Here is a 16819-nt window from a genome sequence, read left to right as displayed (position 1 = left end):
ACAGGGGGGGGGGGACGTGAGCGAGGGAGGAAAATAGAACGGGGGAAAGGGAGGGCGGGGGGGCTGATGTCAGCTTGTCGGGCGGAAAACCCAGCGCGCGGGTACAGGTGGGAGTTGGCAGTTGGGGAGACACGAGTGATGCATGGGGCGAGTGCGAGGGGCCGCGGGCCCCCGCCTTGCCCCCACCACCAGACCATAGGCCCTAGCACTCCAGTGCCTCCGACCGCCGCCGCCGCCGCCGCCGGGGGCCCCGCGGGTCTCCGGCCGACGCTAGTCTCCCCTCCCCTTCCCCCTCCTCTTCACTCGTTCGTGGTTTGTCTTTCCCCCCTCCCCCTTCCACCCCTTCCACCCCCCTTTTCCCCCCCCCTTCCCCCCCCCTTTCCCCCCCCTCTCCCTCCCCTCTCCCTCCCCTCTCCCTCCCCTCTCCCTCCCCTCTCCCTCCCCTCTCCCTCCCCTCTCCCTCCCCTCCCCCTCTCCCTCCCCCACCTGACAGGTGTCCCAGGAAAGACGCAGTCGGCAGGAGCGCCTGAGTCACCAGCAGCAGCAGGAAGGGGGCCACAGTCGCGGACACGGAAGACCACCCCAGCAGGCTGAACCTCGCGCCGCGGCCACCACCTGTACGGCATTGCCCGTACAAATGCGCCATGCATTTGCAGGCAGGCCCCGGGCACACCCAGACAGCATTAACCATTGCGCAAAGCAACACAAACGCCGCACAACCTTCGTTACCAAAATTTATATTACATCGGCTTAGTACCTAGCAGCTACAAAACACCGATTAGCTAAAAGGTAGAATAGGTACGTGAAATATCAGAGGGCCCACGGCATTGCTCGTTCTCCCCTCCTCCCGCCCTCCCGCCCTCCCTCCCCCGATGTGTGTGGTGGTATCAACCAAAAGCACATAAGACTAGGTCCGATCTTGAAATCACGTCGTCAAACCACATCATCAGCTCGGATCAGGTGGCAAGGTTCATTACTGCATTCCGGTCAGGACGATTCACGAATCAGCAGCCTATCCACACCCATCCACACCTATCCACACCTATCCGCACCTATCCACCACACCGACCCGCACCCACCTCGGAACTCCCCCCAGGCAATCAGTGTCATCCAGCCGAACAGCACTCCGGAGTACCCCACCAGCAGGGAGTGACGGAAGCGCTCCAGGCCCAGAACCGCCACTGCGACGTGGTGCAGCGCCAGGCAGATCTGTACATGTACACACACCAACAAACACACACACCAACACACCGTACATACATACGTCATACATACATACATACGTACGGACGGACGAGAACATGCAGGCAGACACACCGGCACGGTGTACAAGCACGGAAGGGACCAGCACCTCCAATACCCACCCACCGCCGACTAACAGCCCTAATACACTTCCCCCCCTCCCTTCCCCCCCCCTTCTGCAGTCTGCAGCCCCCATTCGCTTTTCCGTACATTCCGTACACCTACCTGACCTCCGCCCCCTGATTCCCCCACCCAAACCCAAACCCCTCACATTTCCTGCCCTCGTGTGACACTCCTCCTCACCGCCGCGCAAGTCAACAACAGCAGCAAGCTGACCCGCAGGTACTCCAGGGTAGGCACCAGCGAGGGCCCCCTTGCTGCTCCTGATGCTGAATCTTCTGCCGGTGCGCCCTCCGCTAGCGCTGCCAAGCCCCACAGCGAGCTGATGTTGAGCACCAGGTGCAGCAATTCAAAGTGGCAGATCTGGGGGGTTACGGTAAGGTGACGTGGTGTAGGACATGTTGGTAGAATCGGGCGGTAAAAAGGGGAGGATTCGGAGGATAAAGGAGGGGTGTAAGGGAGCCGGAACGGCGCTACGGGGACAGGGCTACGGGGACAGGGCTACGGGGACAGGGCTACGGGGACAGGGCTACGGGGACAGGGCTACGGGGACAGCGCTACGGGGACAGGGCTACGGGGACAGGGCTATGGGGACAGGGCTACGGGGACAGGGCTACGGGGACAGCGCTACGGGGACAGGGCTACGGGGACAGGGCTACGGGGACAGGGCTACGGGGACAGCGCTACGGGGACAGCGCTACAGGGACAGGGCTACGGGGACAGCGCTACGGGGACAGGGCTACGGGGACAGGGCTACGGGGACAGGGCTACGGGGACAGCGCTACGGGGACAGGGCTACGGGGACAGGGCTACGGGGACAGCGCTACGGGGACAGGGCTACGGGGACAGGGCTACGGGGACAGCGCTACGGGGACAGGGCTACGGGGACAGGGCTACGGGGACAGTGCTACGGGGACAGGGCTACGGGGACAGGGCTACGGGGACAGCGCTACGGGGACAGGGCTACGGGGACAGGGCTACGGGGACAAGACCCCTCCCTGATCAGCCGGGGATGATGGCGGTGTGAGGGGCGGAGACGGGTGGGTGGGGGTTACAGCGGGCGGTGGGTGTTGACGGGTTGTGGAGAGAGGAGCGGGACGGTTGGAGGGGCGGTTGGGGGTGCTGTTGTGTGCAGTGTGTGGCTTTGAAGGTACTTAAAACATGGCTGAATGTGAGCTGGGGGGTGGCTATGGGGAGCCGGGGAGGAGGTGTGGGGAGCGCGGTGAGGACGGGGATTTTAGGAGCTGTACGGAGGTGTACGTGGCGCTCGCGGCAAGCGAGGTGAGGAAGGATAGCATCATGTGGAGTCGTCAGCTACAGCAGTGCGCCGTACTTATTATGTGTAGTACACGTGAGCCACTGCAGTCGCATTAGTAGCAGCAGCAATAGTAGCCGTGGCCTAAGGCAGCGAAGAAAGCAAATGTAGGGTTTGCACTCGCCAGCGTGGTGTGCCCTCCAGGCGCGGCCTCCCCCGTCTCGTCGTCCCATCACGTGAAGGGGACTGGTCTTTACCTGGGAGATGAGTGCTCGCCACCATTGGTGATCAGTCACAAAGCGGTGGTAGCTGAGTCCGACGGCGGCGGGCGACACGCCCCGCTGCAGCAGCCAGAGCCACACACCCACGCATAGCGCTGTCACGGCGGAGGTGCCGGGGTGGTTGATTACCTGGGGATGGGGTGGCGTGGCAAGGGTGGGTCTTAAGCACAGGGAGGCAGGGTTGGCGTGTAGGGCCACCCGGGTGGGGTAATGCTTGTGAAGGGCGACAGTCCTGCAGTGGCGCATGGGGCCAGCGGGCTATGAGGAATGAGGTCGTTGTATGGCAAAGCATAAGCAAATTTGGACATATCAGCGTGACTGCGGATAAGCCACGTGTACCTGCAGATGGAGGGGTGTGGCCATCATCACAGCAGTCTTTCTACGAGCCAAAGCTGCTTCGCCCCATTTATCGTTATTGCTGATGTAAAACCGGGGCACCTAAATTGTTCGTGGTTGCGTACATTCGTCCTTGCTGCTCAAGCTGTCTTCAGGAGGTTAGCCGTTGGCCACCGGACTTCTTTGGCAACATTCGATGCAATTATGGCTGCAGTGCTTTATTCTTTTAGACTTTTGAGTGAAGGCATACTTCCTTGCGCCAAAGGCTACAACGAGGCGATGCGTGCACTCCAGGGGAGTGGTGGTGGGAAAAACTCTCGCGACGCAACAACCATGCCTGAATATGCACGGTTATGATTGTGCTGGTATCAATGCGAGCGCACCTCTAAAACCCTCCTTTCTCTTCACATTTGCCACGGACAAAAAGTGTTGTTTGGCAAATTGTACCGGTAATATCTGGCTGTTCAGGTATTGGGCTTTAGCCAACTTGAATCTCCGTAATGTAAGAAACTAAAAATGCCATATAGCATTACTCCAAAAGTGCGGAGGTGTTTCGTCGCGGCCAGTCGCAGTCGTTAGACGCGGTTGAGTCAAGGTTTCCCCCGGTGCCCCTAGAATGAGGTTCTACAAGGCATAGAGGATTTGACAGTCAGAAAGTTGGCTCAGGAGGAGGAATGCGGAAAAGGACAGGTTTACCCCTTCCAAGGCAGCGTGAGAACGCGCCGGCTCAGAATTCTGTGAATTCAACTCTTGGGGAGGACAATGGGGACCCGGAGGCGTTTCGTGGATGGGTGAAGACCTGGACATGGACTCTGTAAGTGGGAGTTAGGAAGTGCGTTTTCGCCTCTTTCATCTACTATGCATTCTCAATTAGTTCCATCTTGCATCAACGCGATGTGATCTGTAGCGATGCCTCGTCCACTTCGTGGCGTGTGCGCAGCTAACAAGGGATTTCTTGCTAACCAACCCACGGCGTGCTTGTTTGAGCGTGCAGGACTGGATTTTGCTTTTACATGACAGCAAGTTGGGTAGTCGATGCGTGCCTCCCTGCAAACCCTGTGGCATCTGTGGAATTGTTCAAGCAGGTGTGAATCTTCAGTCAGGCGACAGTAGATGTGTCCTTACCGTGTCTAAGCTGCTCGTCAGCAAGGGGACAAGGGTGTCTCCCTGTATGATGGGGCGGCTGCTCCCTTCACTTCTCCGCCCGCACATGTCGTTACGCGTGCAGGTACCTCTGCTGGTATACCAGATGAGCTCCACTGCATTCTTCACCGCTTTGGTGCTGAACTTGACGTCCCTTCTCTTCGAGGACAATGCACCCAAGCGGCAGCTGGCGCTGCTCAGCTGCGCCATTAAGGGCGCAGCTTGCCACACCGATATGCTACTGGTCACGGGGCGCGCGCGCGTCGTCTTTGACGCTTTTGGCGCGATGTGGGTCGGGATAGGGTATGTGAAGGGACCCGCCATCTGGTCAGACAGTACACGAAAGGGAGAAAGCTATACATCTTGTTGGACATCTCTCCCCCCTAGGCCTTGAAGAAATGGAAGAAGAAGAAGCGATCAAACCTGATGTGATAAAGTAAAATGCGAATACTTCTAGTGGATGTAGCAGTATGCACATATTCTGCTGACCCACACGTTTTGGAAACCTCTCCGCGTCCTGTTCACACCCACCAAGCCCCATCCCTACTCCACCGCCATGCCGCCCCCCTCCCCCGGGTCACTCGGCTTCACGGCCAATCAAGTCTCATTGCCACTCTATTGAAGCAACCTCCGTCCCTTCCCCGTAATGTGCAGACCCCCCTTCTTTATCGTGCACTGTTCCACACACTCTCTCTCTCTCTGTGCATGCGACCCACCGCCTTGCTCGGGCCCGGGCCTTCCCCCTCGCCCTCCAACAGCGTGATCCCTCAGCGGTACGTGCAGTGGATGGTAACCACGCCCACCATGGTCTATATCCTGTCCAAGATCTCGGACTTCACGCCGCAGCAAACCGCTACCGCCATATGCATGGACGTGGTCATGGTGCTCAGCGGCCTCATGGCTAACTTCGCTCCGGGGCCCTACCTGAATTGTGAGCGAACACTTGTCTGTTGGATGGTGATGGTGATGGGGATGGGGATGGTGCGATAAATGACGGGTTGATGGGCTTGGGGGACGCCGTGGTCAGGGTGAGGATGCTTGGTAAGGAGCACTCGTTCGCGCGTGGTTCGCTTTGCCCGGGCCGTAGGTCCGCAGGGAAAGAGGGGTGAGGTGGTGTCAAGTGAGCAGGGCAAGGCCTCGAAAGGCCTGCCATGGGGGGGGTATGGGGAGAAATCCGGCAATGTCCATCATAGGGAGGTCCAGGCGCACAGGCATGGGTCGAGCAGGGGCCGCCACGTGTATATTGCATATATTGTGGCGTAAGGTAGCGCCGCTGGTGGCGAGCAGGGCGTTATCGGCTCTGCGGGTGCCAGCCATCATCGCGTAGCATTTCAGCTATTCGGCTGCACATATGGGCCTTGGAGCAACTAGGAGTGAAGCAAAGGCTCAACCTCGAGGCGCAACCTCAGCCCCGGGTATCTGGTTTCCTTTTGTCTCACCGGCGCCACGTGGTTTAGCCGCAATGTGGACCCCACGACCTCCAATCCAGTGCGTGTGCATTACATCCATAAAGCGGCATCCTTACACCAGCCAGCCAGCAAGCAGCGACTTGTTGGCCACGTCAGTTGCAATAGAAGATGGGATGTAAGCAGCAGCAACAGCAGCAGCAGCAGATTGTACGAGCTAGGTGCGGGAGGCATTCCCAGGGGGCCCTTTGGAGCAGTTGACAGTTGCTGTTGGCTCTCAGTAGTCAGCGACCCTCGCCTCATCGAGCTGCTGCCCCGGGGGCCCGGCATCACTGCTGGGGACTGTGGCTGTGGCAGCTGCTTTTGTGGTGGCAGCACCGGCGCCCAGCTGTGGCTGGGGCGTAGCTGCTGTGCGGCAGGAGACAGGAGGTCACTTAGCGGGCTGGTGGTGGCAATAAAAAGGCCCTCCTTTGCCGCACCACCACCACCACCACGTCCCATCCAAAGGCGCTTGGAAAAACATAGTCGGGGGGGACTGGGCGGGGTCTTCTCCAGCCCTTACCTGCTGCGGCAGGTGGGGGGTTTCGCGTCGCCAACTATGGGCACCCGCGCCGAGGCGGCACTTCGCTGCTTATTGGCGGCCCGGCAGGCGCGCGTACTCGGCCACGGTCCCCTGAAAGCTGTCGCCGCTGTTGCCATCCGGGCACCTGCGATGTGACGTCTCGTAGACTGATGCTGTTTACGGAGGAGCAGTTGGGGAAGCCTGTGTAGGAAAGCATGTCGTAGGAAAAGCACCAGCAGCTGCAGCTGCAGGCAGGCGGTATATAGCAGTATACAACAACAGCACCAGCACCAGCACCACCACCAGCCAGACCATATCGGTAGCACAGAAGCGAGACTCTTTAGCGTACAAAGGACATATTCCTGTCTGAAAGCCTGCTGTCGCCGCGCCTGGCTGCTTTTGTACACTTCTTCCCGAGGGTCGCGGGCCGCTCCGTCCACTCCGGGTTCTTCCCACAAGAAGCAAAATACTTTTGTCCTTTCACACACGCATTCTCACCATTATCACCATTGTGCACACACACATACGCACACACGCACGCACGCAAGCTCTTGAAAACCAGCGCCCCCCCCTTAGCTTACTACGTTGGTGCTACAGTTTGCTCCTTTTCGGTGTAAACCGGCTTTGTACACGGGGTTGGTGTCCACGGTGACACCTAATGTGCTGTGAGTCCTAAACCTGGCTCATGCGGGTTTCATTTGATAGACCCTTCGTTGGGTCGTGCAGCATTGCGTATCGTCGCGTACCTCCACTTGGCCCACTATTGCACCCGTCCCGTTCCCCACCTGATCCCAACCCTTATACGACCTGGGCCCTTTCCCCTTGAGTCGCTCACTTGTCTGTGTGCCCTCCCCCTTCCCTATTTCCCCCTTCCTCTCATACACCATGTTGCACTTGTGTAATGTGCTTCCCAACCGGTATCATGTACGGCAACCGTACATGGTACGGCGTCGGCTTAATGGTGACCCAGGGCTGATGTTCAGCGTCAGCATGCTGTCCTTCGTCGGCGTGTTGTACATGATGGGCCGTATGGTGTTCTCGGCTGTGAAGGAGCACTCGAGCCCCTCCTCCCGCCGCTCTCTGCTGTTCATCTACATGTGCACGCTGCTCATATGGAGCATGTTCCCGGTGGCTTGGGTGCTCCATCTACTGAATTCCTCCTCGCCGTACGGAGAGTACCTGAACATTTTTGCCAACTTTATGGCCAAGGTGCGTCGTGGGGGCTGGGTAGGACGGAGGGAGGGAGGGAGGGAGGGAGGGGAGCTGCTGTGTGAGTGTGTATGTGTTTTGGTTTATCTGAGCCACGATATGGGGAAGAGGCCATATCCGAAGAGGTTGCACGAATAACTTCACACCGACGCGAGCTCCCTGGTCACCAGCGATGTGTGTAATAAGCCTTTCCCGTAACGATAGTATTTACATAGCTTAAATATCCCAAGGAGGAGATGTTGAACAGGCGCCCGTGAAATCAAGGGCCCGTATCAATGTGTGTCGCTGTAGTGGAGAGGCGCGACTGTGTGTGCATGTATGTGTATGTGTGTATGTATGTGTGTGTATCTCTAATTGCTTTAATTAACTGGGCTGCAAGGAGAAAGTGCTGAGTATGGCCCGCAAGGAACTTTAGAGAAGGCTGTATTGTTCCTGAAGAATAATGGCACACGTACGCGCGACTATATCTGTATATGTGTGCGTGTGTGTGTGTGTGTGTGTGTGTGTGTGTTTTAGTGTCGCCTCTTCGTCTGAGTGGCTGTGGGGACGAATTCCGGAAACCGACCAGAAAGCGCCCCTGTGCTGCTCCCCGCGCTTCATCCCAGCCCTGCACAACAGAATGCACGCTGCGGCTACCTCCGCCCTGCCTCGCTCCCCACAACACGCACCCGCAGGTCCTTTTCTCCTCGTCCATTATGTACGGCAACTACATGACGATAGCGCAGCGGCGGTTGTTGGCTCAGCAGGCGGCTGAGAACGCGCACCGCGTGCGGATGATCCAGGAGCTTCGGGATGCGGTGACACGCAAGGACCAGTTCATGAGCCTCATGAGCCACGAGCTGCGGACACCTCTCAACGGAATCATCCAGCTGTCAGACGCGCTGGTCAGTACGTGACCCGTGGGTCATCACACAAAATCTGGACACTTGTCGTTTCCTCCGGGTCCCGGATTTGTGCGCGGATTGTATTTGTGATGCTGGGTCGGACTTAGGCTTTGGCTTTTGTATGGGGTTGGGGATGGGGATGGCGAGCGTGCGAATGCAGGGTTGACGCACAGGCGCCCGGAGGGCTGTGTTGTACCCATTGCCGTTATGGTGACGTAAGCTACTGCTGGGTCTCCTCCCTCTCTACCCGGGTTGCTGGGGCTTTACCCGAATCAATTTACAACTGGGTTGTTGGAAGTTGCCAAGCCAGGAAGGAGCCTGTGTCCGGGAGGATGAGCAGAACGTGGTGGCTGGTGCTCCTGTATGTCCTGTGAAGGGACTGGCATTTACGGAGTCGTGGGTTATGGGTCAATCGGTCCCATCGCAAAGGTCGACGGTGTTCGTTGCATATGCATGGGTTTTCCAAGGACCTTGCGGCGGATAGAACAACCCACAACAACACGCAAAGTCAAAATCCAAAGAAACACAATATCTCATTTGGCGCCTGCTGATGTGGGTTCCTCCGCCATTCTTTTCAATATAAATACTGTTTTGATAAATGGATTGATACGTCGCTGTGCTGCGTCGCTATCGCCCTGCTTTCCCAAAACAGGTTCGCGGCGCTGGCGGCGAGATGAACCCGAAGGGACAGCACTTTGTGAAGACTATCAAGAACAGCTCCAACCACCTGCTCAATATCATCAACGACATCCTGGACGTGGCCGCACTCAAGGTAACGTGCGTGCGTGAGAGGGGACGTGTGAAGTAAAAGTTTCGCTACAGCACGCATTCTTCCTAACTCAACCCCAAGTGCAGATTCGTCTGTGCACGTAAACGAATGCGAAACGTGGCGTTACTATTGAGGGAATCTCCCGGGGGAATCGTAAAACGATGGGAAACGAATTACGCACCTTCCTGTGGACGCAACCCTCCCCTTTTCCCACCCACCCCACCCATTCACGTGCCGTGCTCTTAGGAGGGCAAGCTGACCATCAAGCATGAGCTGTGCTCCCTCGCCAAGGCGGTGGAGCACGTGGTGGACATTGTGGCGCCGTTGGCCCGTAAGGACGTCGCCATCGAGCGGTCCGTGGACCCACACACGCCACTCATCATTGCGGACTTTAGCAGGGTCATCCAGGTAAAAAAACGTTTTGATGTTGCGCGACCTGATGTGGCACGGCCTTTTGTGGTCTCGGAAGCTTTTCCGGAAGGGATTTGGGGGGGCCGGGGAGGGAATTGGTACTTGGATGCAGCATGACAGGGCAGGGGTTTAACATTGCAGGTGTTCGAAGTGGAGGTTTTTAAGAAGGTCGCTGCTGTACGTCAGGCTGCTGTACGTCAGGCTTCGTAGTATTAATAGGTTATTTGATAGCAATTTCCCATATTGTCGGGACATGGTGTGCAAAACATGTTGCAAACTCCCGTCATCACCTGGGCCTGGGCAACCTTCCTCTGTCCTCTGTCCTCTGCCATATTCGCCCCGTGCTTTTCTCCCCAGCATCCGGGGGCCTTTTACCTTCCCGCCTGCCCTCCCTGCCCTTTTTGCACCCCCAGATCCTTTACAACCTGGCCGGTAATGCACTCAAATTCACCCACCGCGGCCGGGTATGCGTACGGGTGTCTCCCTCGGCGGACGGCAGCTCGGTGACGCTGCAAGTGGCGGATACGGGCATTGGCATCCCGCCTGAAAGGATCAGTGGCATATGGGGCGCCTTCGAGCAGGTAGGGGGCCCAGTCTGTAGGGTCTGTCTGTCCGGTGGGTTTGGATGGGCAGGCTGGTCCTCTGCTGGCTACCGCCAAGCTGCTACCCTTCTTGATAGCGGCTGGTGGCGATGGCGGCTGCCGGACATGGGGCCTGGGACGCAGCTACTCAAACACTGAGCAACCTCACCCCTTGAGAAGTGTCCTTGTTACGGTCCCCTTTCTGCAACCGCCAGCGCCTGTGTTGCTTGCTTTTAGAAGAATTTACCTCTGTTGGCAATGAAGGCAGAGGTACCACAGCTTGGTTATTTCGTCGTGTCGGGTGCCTGCCGGGAGGTGGTCACATAAATCAAAGTCTTGGCGTCCATGTCGTCATGCACACCCATGATCCCACTACCGGATCTTTTCTTTTCAGACGAGAGCTTTTCCGGCTCGCCATGTAGCATCATCGCGAAATGGGCCTGAGCGGGCGCTGACTCGCCATCGTAATCACGACTAACCAGGAGTTGATATGAGGATAACGTGGGTGTGTTTGGCGGTGACGCCTCCCTGACGGTGATCTCAGCCTGGTGCGGAAAACGGGGTACCTACCGAGGGGTACCCTCCTCTCGCGTCTACTATAGAGAGATTTGATCGTCTACAGATAGCGCCCTGGTGTATTAGATAGGGACCGCCCCATTCGATTACATCATCAGGGGTGCGATTCATGGACGATGAGTCGTTTCTTGATAAATCGTCAAGTTAGCCGTTACATCACAATTGCTCTAATCGTTGTCTATCTAGTCTCGTTGTGTTGGTTGCGAAACGCCGTTCTGAATATGGCAAGTATGGTGGTGGTGAATGGGGGTAGTGAATGGTGGTAGTGAATTGTGCTGGTGCCGGTGCTGGTAATGGTGGTGCTCATGGTGATGATGGTGGCAACACCGGGTGGTACATGAGTCGGTGTGTGGTGGCTGGCTTCTTGAATGAAGGCGCGGCGACGGCGGCCGGATAGTCTCCCCTCGCGCCTTTCTCCCTCCCTCTCTCTCTCTCTCTCTCTCTCTCTGTCGTGGCTGCTCAACCTACCGCTACATCTGAAGTCTAAATCGTCATCCCTTCGTGCCTTGAATAGTTAATGCATCGCCCCTGTTTGCATACCTCCCTGCCTACCTACCCCCCTCTCTTACGCGACCCCTCTCAGTTCTGCTTCTTGTACACTCTTTCCTTGGCAGCAGCTTCACTCGCTCACGTGGTTCGTCTTTCCCCTCTCCTACCGCGTTCAGGTGGACATGTCCGTGACGCGCAAGTACGGCGGTACGGGTTTGGGTCTCAACATCGTGAAGCAGCTGGTGGAGGCGCACGAGGGCAAGATAGAGGTCCAGTCGGCGGAGGGCCGGGGGACCACCTTCACGGTGACGTTGCCGGTGCTGCAACCCTGCACGAGACAGAGCCTGGAGCTGCAGGTGCGGTGTGGTGCGGAGGAGAGGTGTTGCGGTGACACAAAGGCTCTGGGCCTGGGACGGAAAAGGGGGGAGACATGGGCGAGGACCGTGGCGATGCGTTGGGCATTACAAATATCACGATTAATAAAGCTTCGCAACCAATAGACTCTACCCTCGCAACGTCGCCACGCCAAGCAGGGACTAAAAAATGTCTGGGTCTGAGCGATGTTTTGATGGTTCTTAGCTCTCCACGATTTGGCCCATTTTGCGTCCGTGTCCAGTCCTAATTGGATTCTACGTTCCCGTAGTGCGGCATCTCTTTTTTGATGCGCATGGCCTCTCCTACCTTTCCATGATGGTCCCTTTTCTTCGCTGATACTGTGTCTGTGTCCCTCATGTCGCTGTTGCTGACGTGCTTGTCTAATGTAAACTTCGCTGTTGCTCCCGCCCTTGCGTGTGTGTCCCGCGGCGGCTAACACTTCAGGTAATGGAGAGCCTGTCAAAGTGCGGCCACGCATCTGCCCGGGCGGCCGTGAGCAGGAGGCGGTCGAACCGGTTGGCCAGCACCAGCGGCCGCAAGCCCAGGTAGGTTGTCACTGGCACGAAAAAGTGCAGGAGAGATGAAGGACGCATGAGGGCGTGGGTGCGGCTGTGGGTGCGGCTGCGGCTGTGGGTGTGGACATTTTACTCAAGCGTGGATCACGTCTACTTACTCACCTGCTGCCACAACCCTACATATGCACATTCAAACACAGTGCCCGTCTTCACAGAGCATGAATTCCTTTTGTTTCACCAGCGCCCCCTGCTCCCCTCTCTCCCCTCTTTCTCCTCTCTGCGGCTTCTCCTCTCTGCGCCCCACCACCACCGCTGCGCCCCAAACTCCACGGCACAGCCTGGAGGAGACAGCTTCCAAGCTGGCCAGGGGCACTACTCGCCATGCCAGCGGCCTCACATCACCTTCAAGGGTGGGTCGTCAAGGGGGGGGGCACCGAAACGGAGTCACAGGTAGAGGTAGAGGTAGAGGTAGAGGTAGGAACCCATGGGGCGTAGTATCGTGTGTATGGCAGGCAGGAAAACCAAGGTCTGCTGCGATTCCGTAAAAAAAACCTGGCTCCAAAAGGTTATTGTGTTGGTGTGTTGATGTGTTGGTGTGTTGATGTGGGGGTTTCCGCCGAAGGTGGTCGGTTCGGGAGATTCCCAGGTGCGGCCGATTCGGATGACGAAGTCGTCGTGTATCAAACCATGCGATGAGGGCGTTGCTTTGTTGTGTTGTTGCACCATGCATCATCTCGCACATGACGGCCAATCCCGCCCCGCCTCGCTTGGGGATCTTCTCCTCCTCCTCCTCCTCCTCCTCCTCCTCCTCCTCCTCTCACGCTTCCTCTCCCCAGCGTGACGCGGCGGACGGCAACGTCAGCGGTTCGAACAGTCAAGAAAAGGAGGATGTACTGTACCGCCGCCGTACACAGGTATATATGTATGTATATATACATATTAGGGTATTTATAGGGTTTTAGCCCCCCTCTCTCCGACCGCAGCACTCATTCCTTGGCAGCAGCTTCACTCGCTCGTGGTTCGTCTTTTCCCCCTTCCTCCCCCGATGCGTGGGCGCAACGAAAGGGGTCTTGTAGCTCCTGATATATAGGAGCACCTAGGGCTGCCTGGACCCTGCATAGACTGCGTAAATAGAGGCCTCTTTCCTCCTTGGGTTATCAGTGGCCTCTGCTTGGAGTCGAACGGCTGTGCCGTCCCGCACAGTCCCGCGCGCGTTTCCAGTCTCTCCGTGCTCTGCTTTTGTTTTGCTTTTTCTAAAACTCCTCCTGTCGATGAGTCAGCCAGGTTTTTGTCGGATTGTGGGCTCGTTTGGCCTTTGCGTAGCCTTGACCTGTGCTCGTTTCAGGTACATACTTGTAAGAATAAGAAATGAGTAAATCAATTTTGAATCAATGGATGTTTCCCAGCGCTGCCCACGTCGCGAACTCATACCTAACGACTTCCGCCCGCTGTTGGCAAACCTTGAGGAACCTTAACGACAGCTCTGGATTGCTTTCCACGCCTGGTTTTGCTGCCCGGCCTCTCACATCCGGTCGGGGTTCACCTCATGGCGTTGGTGTGGTGTGCATGTATGTGTGTGTCTGTGTGTGCTTTTGTGTTTGTATCACGCAAACAGGAGCTGGAGCGGGAGAATTTGATGGGCGAGTTGCAGCGGCGCGCCGAGCACAAACGTTCCATGGAGGAGGCTCATCGCGTCTCTCGTCAGTTGCAGCTGTCGGAGCCCGAGCGCCAGGCGGAGAGGGACAGCAGGTCTCTGGAGCGCCTAGATCTCCAGATCGCAGCCAGGCCGCCGCCGTCGCTGCCGGCGCCCGCCGCTGCCGCCGGCGGCAGCTGCTTGCGAAACTCCTCCGAAACCGGCGTGAAAAGCTCCCCCGGCAGCATCACCGCCGCAGGCAGCCTGGGTTCGTTCCAGGCGTGGCGCGGGGAGGCTTCGGAGGTGGCGCATCGGGCAGTAACAGGGCATTCGAGCCGGACTTCGGGGGAAGCGCGGGAGGCCTTAGCGACACGCGGGAGCGTCGGCGGTGGCGGCGGCGGCGGTGGATGCAGCGGCAGCACCGCCGTATCAACAGGGGGGAACTCTTTAGCTGACGTGTACGAGCATCTGTTGCTAGCCCGTGGCAGTACGGACTCGCATAGCGGCCACGGCTTGGTCCGGAAGCTGTCGGCGACGTCGGTTGGCGGCGGCAGCAAATCGAATACCGTACGTGAGGCCCTGCGCATGAGCACGTACGGCAGAACCCCTGGTGGTGGCGGTTGTGGTGGAGGTGGCGGCGGCGGCGGCGGCGGCATGCATTCGCACAGCGGGCCCGTACCGGGGGGAACGTCCCATTTGCTGCTCAAGGCGCTGGATTCGGATCTATATCGGGGTGCCCGTGAATCGCACGACGACGGCAGCAGCGTCGGCGCTGACTCGGAGTCCGATGGGCTGCGCGCCGCCGGCCGTCGATCCCAAAAGGGCCCCGGCCCCGTATCGAGGTCCGGCAAGATAATGCCCGCTTCCGCGTCGCTTAATAGCACCAACGCCCTCGTCACGGCGTCGTCATTATCGCCGCCACCAGGCCTTACGCTAGACAAACTGCCGTACAGCGATATGTACGGCACGGTGCAGATTTTGTCGGTTGACGACGAAGAGGTGAACCAGATTGTGCTGGAGGAAATCCTGACGAGTACCGGCTACCATTTCGCGCGATGCATGGATGGCTTGGAGGCCCTCGATTGGCTCTGTGCCTCCGAAACCATGCCAGATCTAATTCTGTTGGACTGTATGATGCCCAACATGTCGGGCCATGAGTTCTGCGCGACGCTGCGGAAGGTGGGTGCGGTGTTCCGGGTTTGGGGACACGGGCTCTGTGCTTGGAGCCGCGCTCTCGGTACAGATAGCAGCGGTGGGCATGTGTACAGATTACGGCAGATTATGGCATTTTCGTGTGCAGTACGATGCGCAGTACGGTTTCTTTACGGTGCTGTTGGTGAAACGTCCGTTTATCGTCAATTTTGTTCCCAACCACTACCAACTACCTTCCAACCACCAGGTGATCCCTGGGAATGTGTTGCCGGTAATCATGGTCTCTGCAAAATCGGACGAGGACAACATCGTGGAGGGATTAAGATCCGGATCCAACGACTTTGTACGGAAGCCGTACCGACGGGAGGAGCTCCTGGCCAGGATAGAGACACAGTTACGCCTGAAGAGCGACAGGTGAGCGGGAGTGAGAAGAGCACGTGAAGAGGGAAGGATGCAAGAAGAGGAGTACATAAGAGGGATCTCACCTTGTTGAATCTCCTGGTTGATGTCTCTCTCCTTCCTCACCTGCAACTCAGTTACGTCGAACATGAGCTTCGAACTTCACTTGCTACCAACTGGTCTCACATCTCCGTCCCCTCTGTACTGAGGTGCACTGATGGTTTCCGTCCCCTCTCCGTCCCCCCCCCCCCCGCGTTATCATATGTCGGCAAATCTAGTTTGATTAACCTCTCACCCCTTTCCCCGACCCGTGGTTCCGTTCTGTTGTATTCTGTTGTGTCAGCTGGTGGCTCGCTGAGTTGGTTAACAATGTGGACGGTCGGGAGACGGAGAGCATGAAGCTTCTCAAGAACATTCTGCCGGAGTCCATCATTGCCAGGATGCAGCAGGGACAGAAGTTCGTCGCGGACTCACACCCACACGGTAGGGAGATTGGTGGCGGGAATTATTGATCGGGTGGGGTGGGGAGGGGTCGGAGATGGAGCCGGGGGGGATTTCCCCCCCCCCCCAGGGGGGAAACACATGCACATGGCACATGGACTATAGTGTCTAATCATCACCCTTGGTGTATCCGTCTATCTCTGGTATGGGCAACTTAGACGTCTATGGTTCCTCTTACCCACACGTGCACCCCTTCCCCCCCCCGGCTACCACCACCATCAACGCCGCAGTTGTGATTTTGTTCAGCGACATTGTGGGGTTCACCAGCCTCTCCTCCAAACTGCCAACCGCGGAGGTCTTCCTGATGCTGTCCAACATGTTCACCGCGTTTGACAAACTGACAGACAGATTCTCGGTGTACAAGGTGGGTGGCGGGATGGACGGGTGGCGGGATGGGTCGATCAATCGATGGCTGAGTGGTCACGGGAAGAATACGCGTGTGGCTGTGTGCATGTGCAGCTGGCGGGCGAGTGCACGTGTTGCTTCCGCGCGTCCAACAGGTATCCAACCAACATACTAAACACACGCACACACGCTCTCTCTTACACTCGCACCCAGAAAACCGCTGCTATGCTTACTACTATTTGCAGCTCGGTTTATTGAGGAACTTAACCTTCACACTCACACCCGCACTCACACTCACACTCGCACCCACACTCACACTCACACTCACACTCGCACTCGCACCCGCACTCACACTCGCACTCGCACTCGCACTCGCACTCGCACTCGCACTCGCACTCGCACTCGCACTCGCACTCGCACTCGCACTCGCACTCGCACTCGCACTCGCACTCGCACTCGCACTCGCACTCGCACTCGCACTCGCACTCGCACTCGCACTCGCACTCGCACTCGCACTCGCACTCGCACTCGCACTCGCACTCGCACTCGCACCCGCACCCGCACCCGCACCCGCACCCGCACCCGCACCCGCACCCGCACCCGCACCCGCACCCGCACCCGCACCCGCACCCGCA

The 16819-nt window shown here is 57.8% G+C and overlaps 2 protein-coding genes across 2 annotated transcripts in view; one reads left to right on the top strand and one right to left on the bottom strand.

Moving 5' to 3' along the window:
* Window positions 1–484: 484 nt before the first annotated feature.
* VOLCADRAFT_45044 (uncharacterized protein) lies at window positions 485–3030 on the bottom strand (the record flags this gene model as incomplete). The annotated part of the gene is made up of 4 exons (XM_002956981.1): window positions 485–596; window positions 1076–1209; window positions 1546–1725; window positions 2875–3030. Coding segments are annotated over 4 exons (582 nt in total), but the record flags the coding sequence as incomplete, so codon positions are not given.
* Window positions 3031–4247: 1217 nt separating this feature from the next.
* Window positions 4248–16819, top strand: part of VOLCADRAFT_98081 (uncharacterized protein) — a gene marked incomplete at both ends in the record, with an annotated part of 18198 nt that continues 5626 nt past the window's right edge. The window contains 16 exons of the mRNA XM_002957019.1: window positions 4248–4319; window positions 4463–4665; window positions 5136–5308; window positions 7316–7554; window positions 8229–8438; window positions 9091–9210; window positions 9454–9615; window positions 10032–10199; window positions 11441–11620; window positions 12084–12184; window positions 12492–12564; window positions 12991–13068; window positions 13770–14966; window positions 15187–15353; window positions 15682–15821; window positions 16070–16203. Of these exons, the coding sequence (XP_002957065.1) occupies window positions 4248–4319; window positions 4463–4665; window positions 5136–5308; window positions 7316–7554; window positions 8229–8438; window positions 9091–9210; window positions 9454–9615; window positions 10032–10199; window positions 11441–11620; window positions 12084–12184; window positions 12492–12564; window positions 12991–13068; window positions 13770–14966; window positions 15187–15353; window positions 15682–15821; window positions 16070–16203 (3417 nt within the window). The remainder of the gene's footprint in view (window positions 4320–4462; window positions 4666–5135; window positions 5309–7315; window positions 7555–8228; window positions 8439–9090; window positions 9211–9453; window positions 9616–10031; window positions 10200–11440; window positions 11621–12083; window positions 12185–12491; window positions 12565–12990; window positions 13069–13769; window positions 14967–15186; window positions 15354–15681; window positions 15822–16069; window positions 16204–16819) is intronic.

This window comes from Volvox carteri (genome assembly GCF_000143455.1).
Source record: "Volvox carteri f. nagariensis unplaced genomic scaffold VOLCAscaffold_68, whole genome shotgun sequence".
NCBI lineage: Eukaryota > Viridiplantae > Chlorophyta > Chlorophyceae > Chlamydomonadales > Volvocaceae > Volvox > Volvox carteri.
The sequence above is the reverse complement of the archived record's forward strand: the minus strand, read 5'-3'. Positions and strand labels throughout refer to the sequence as shown.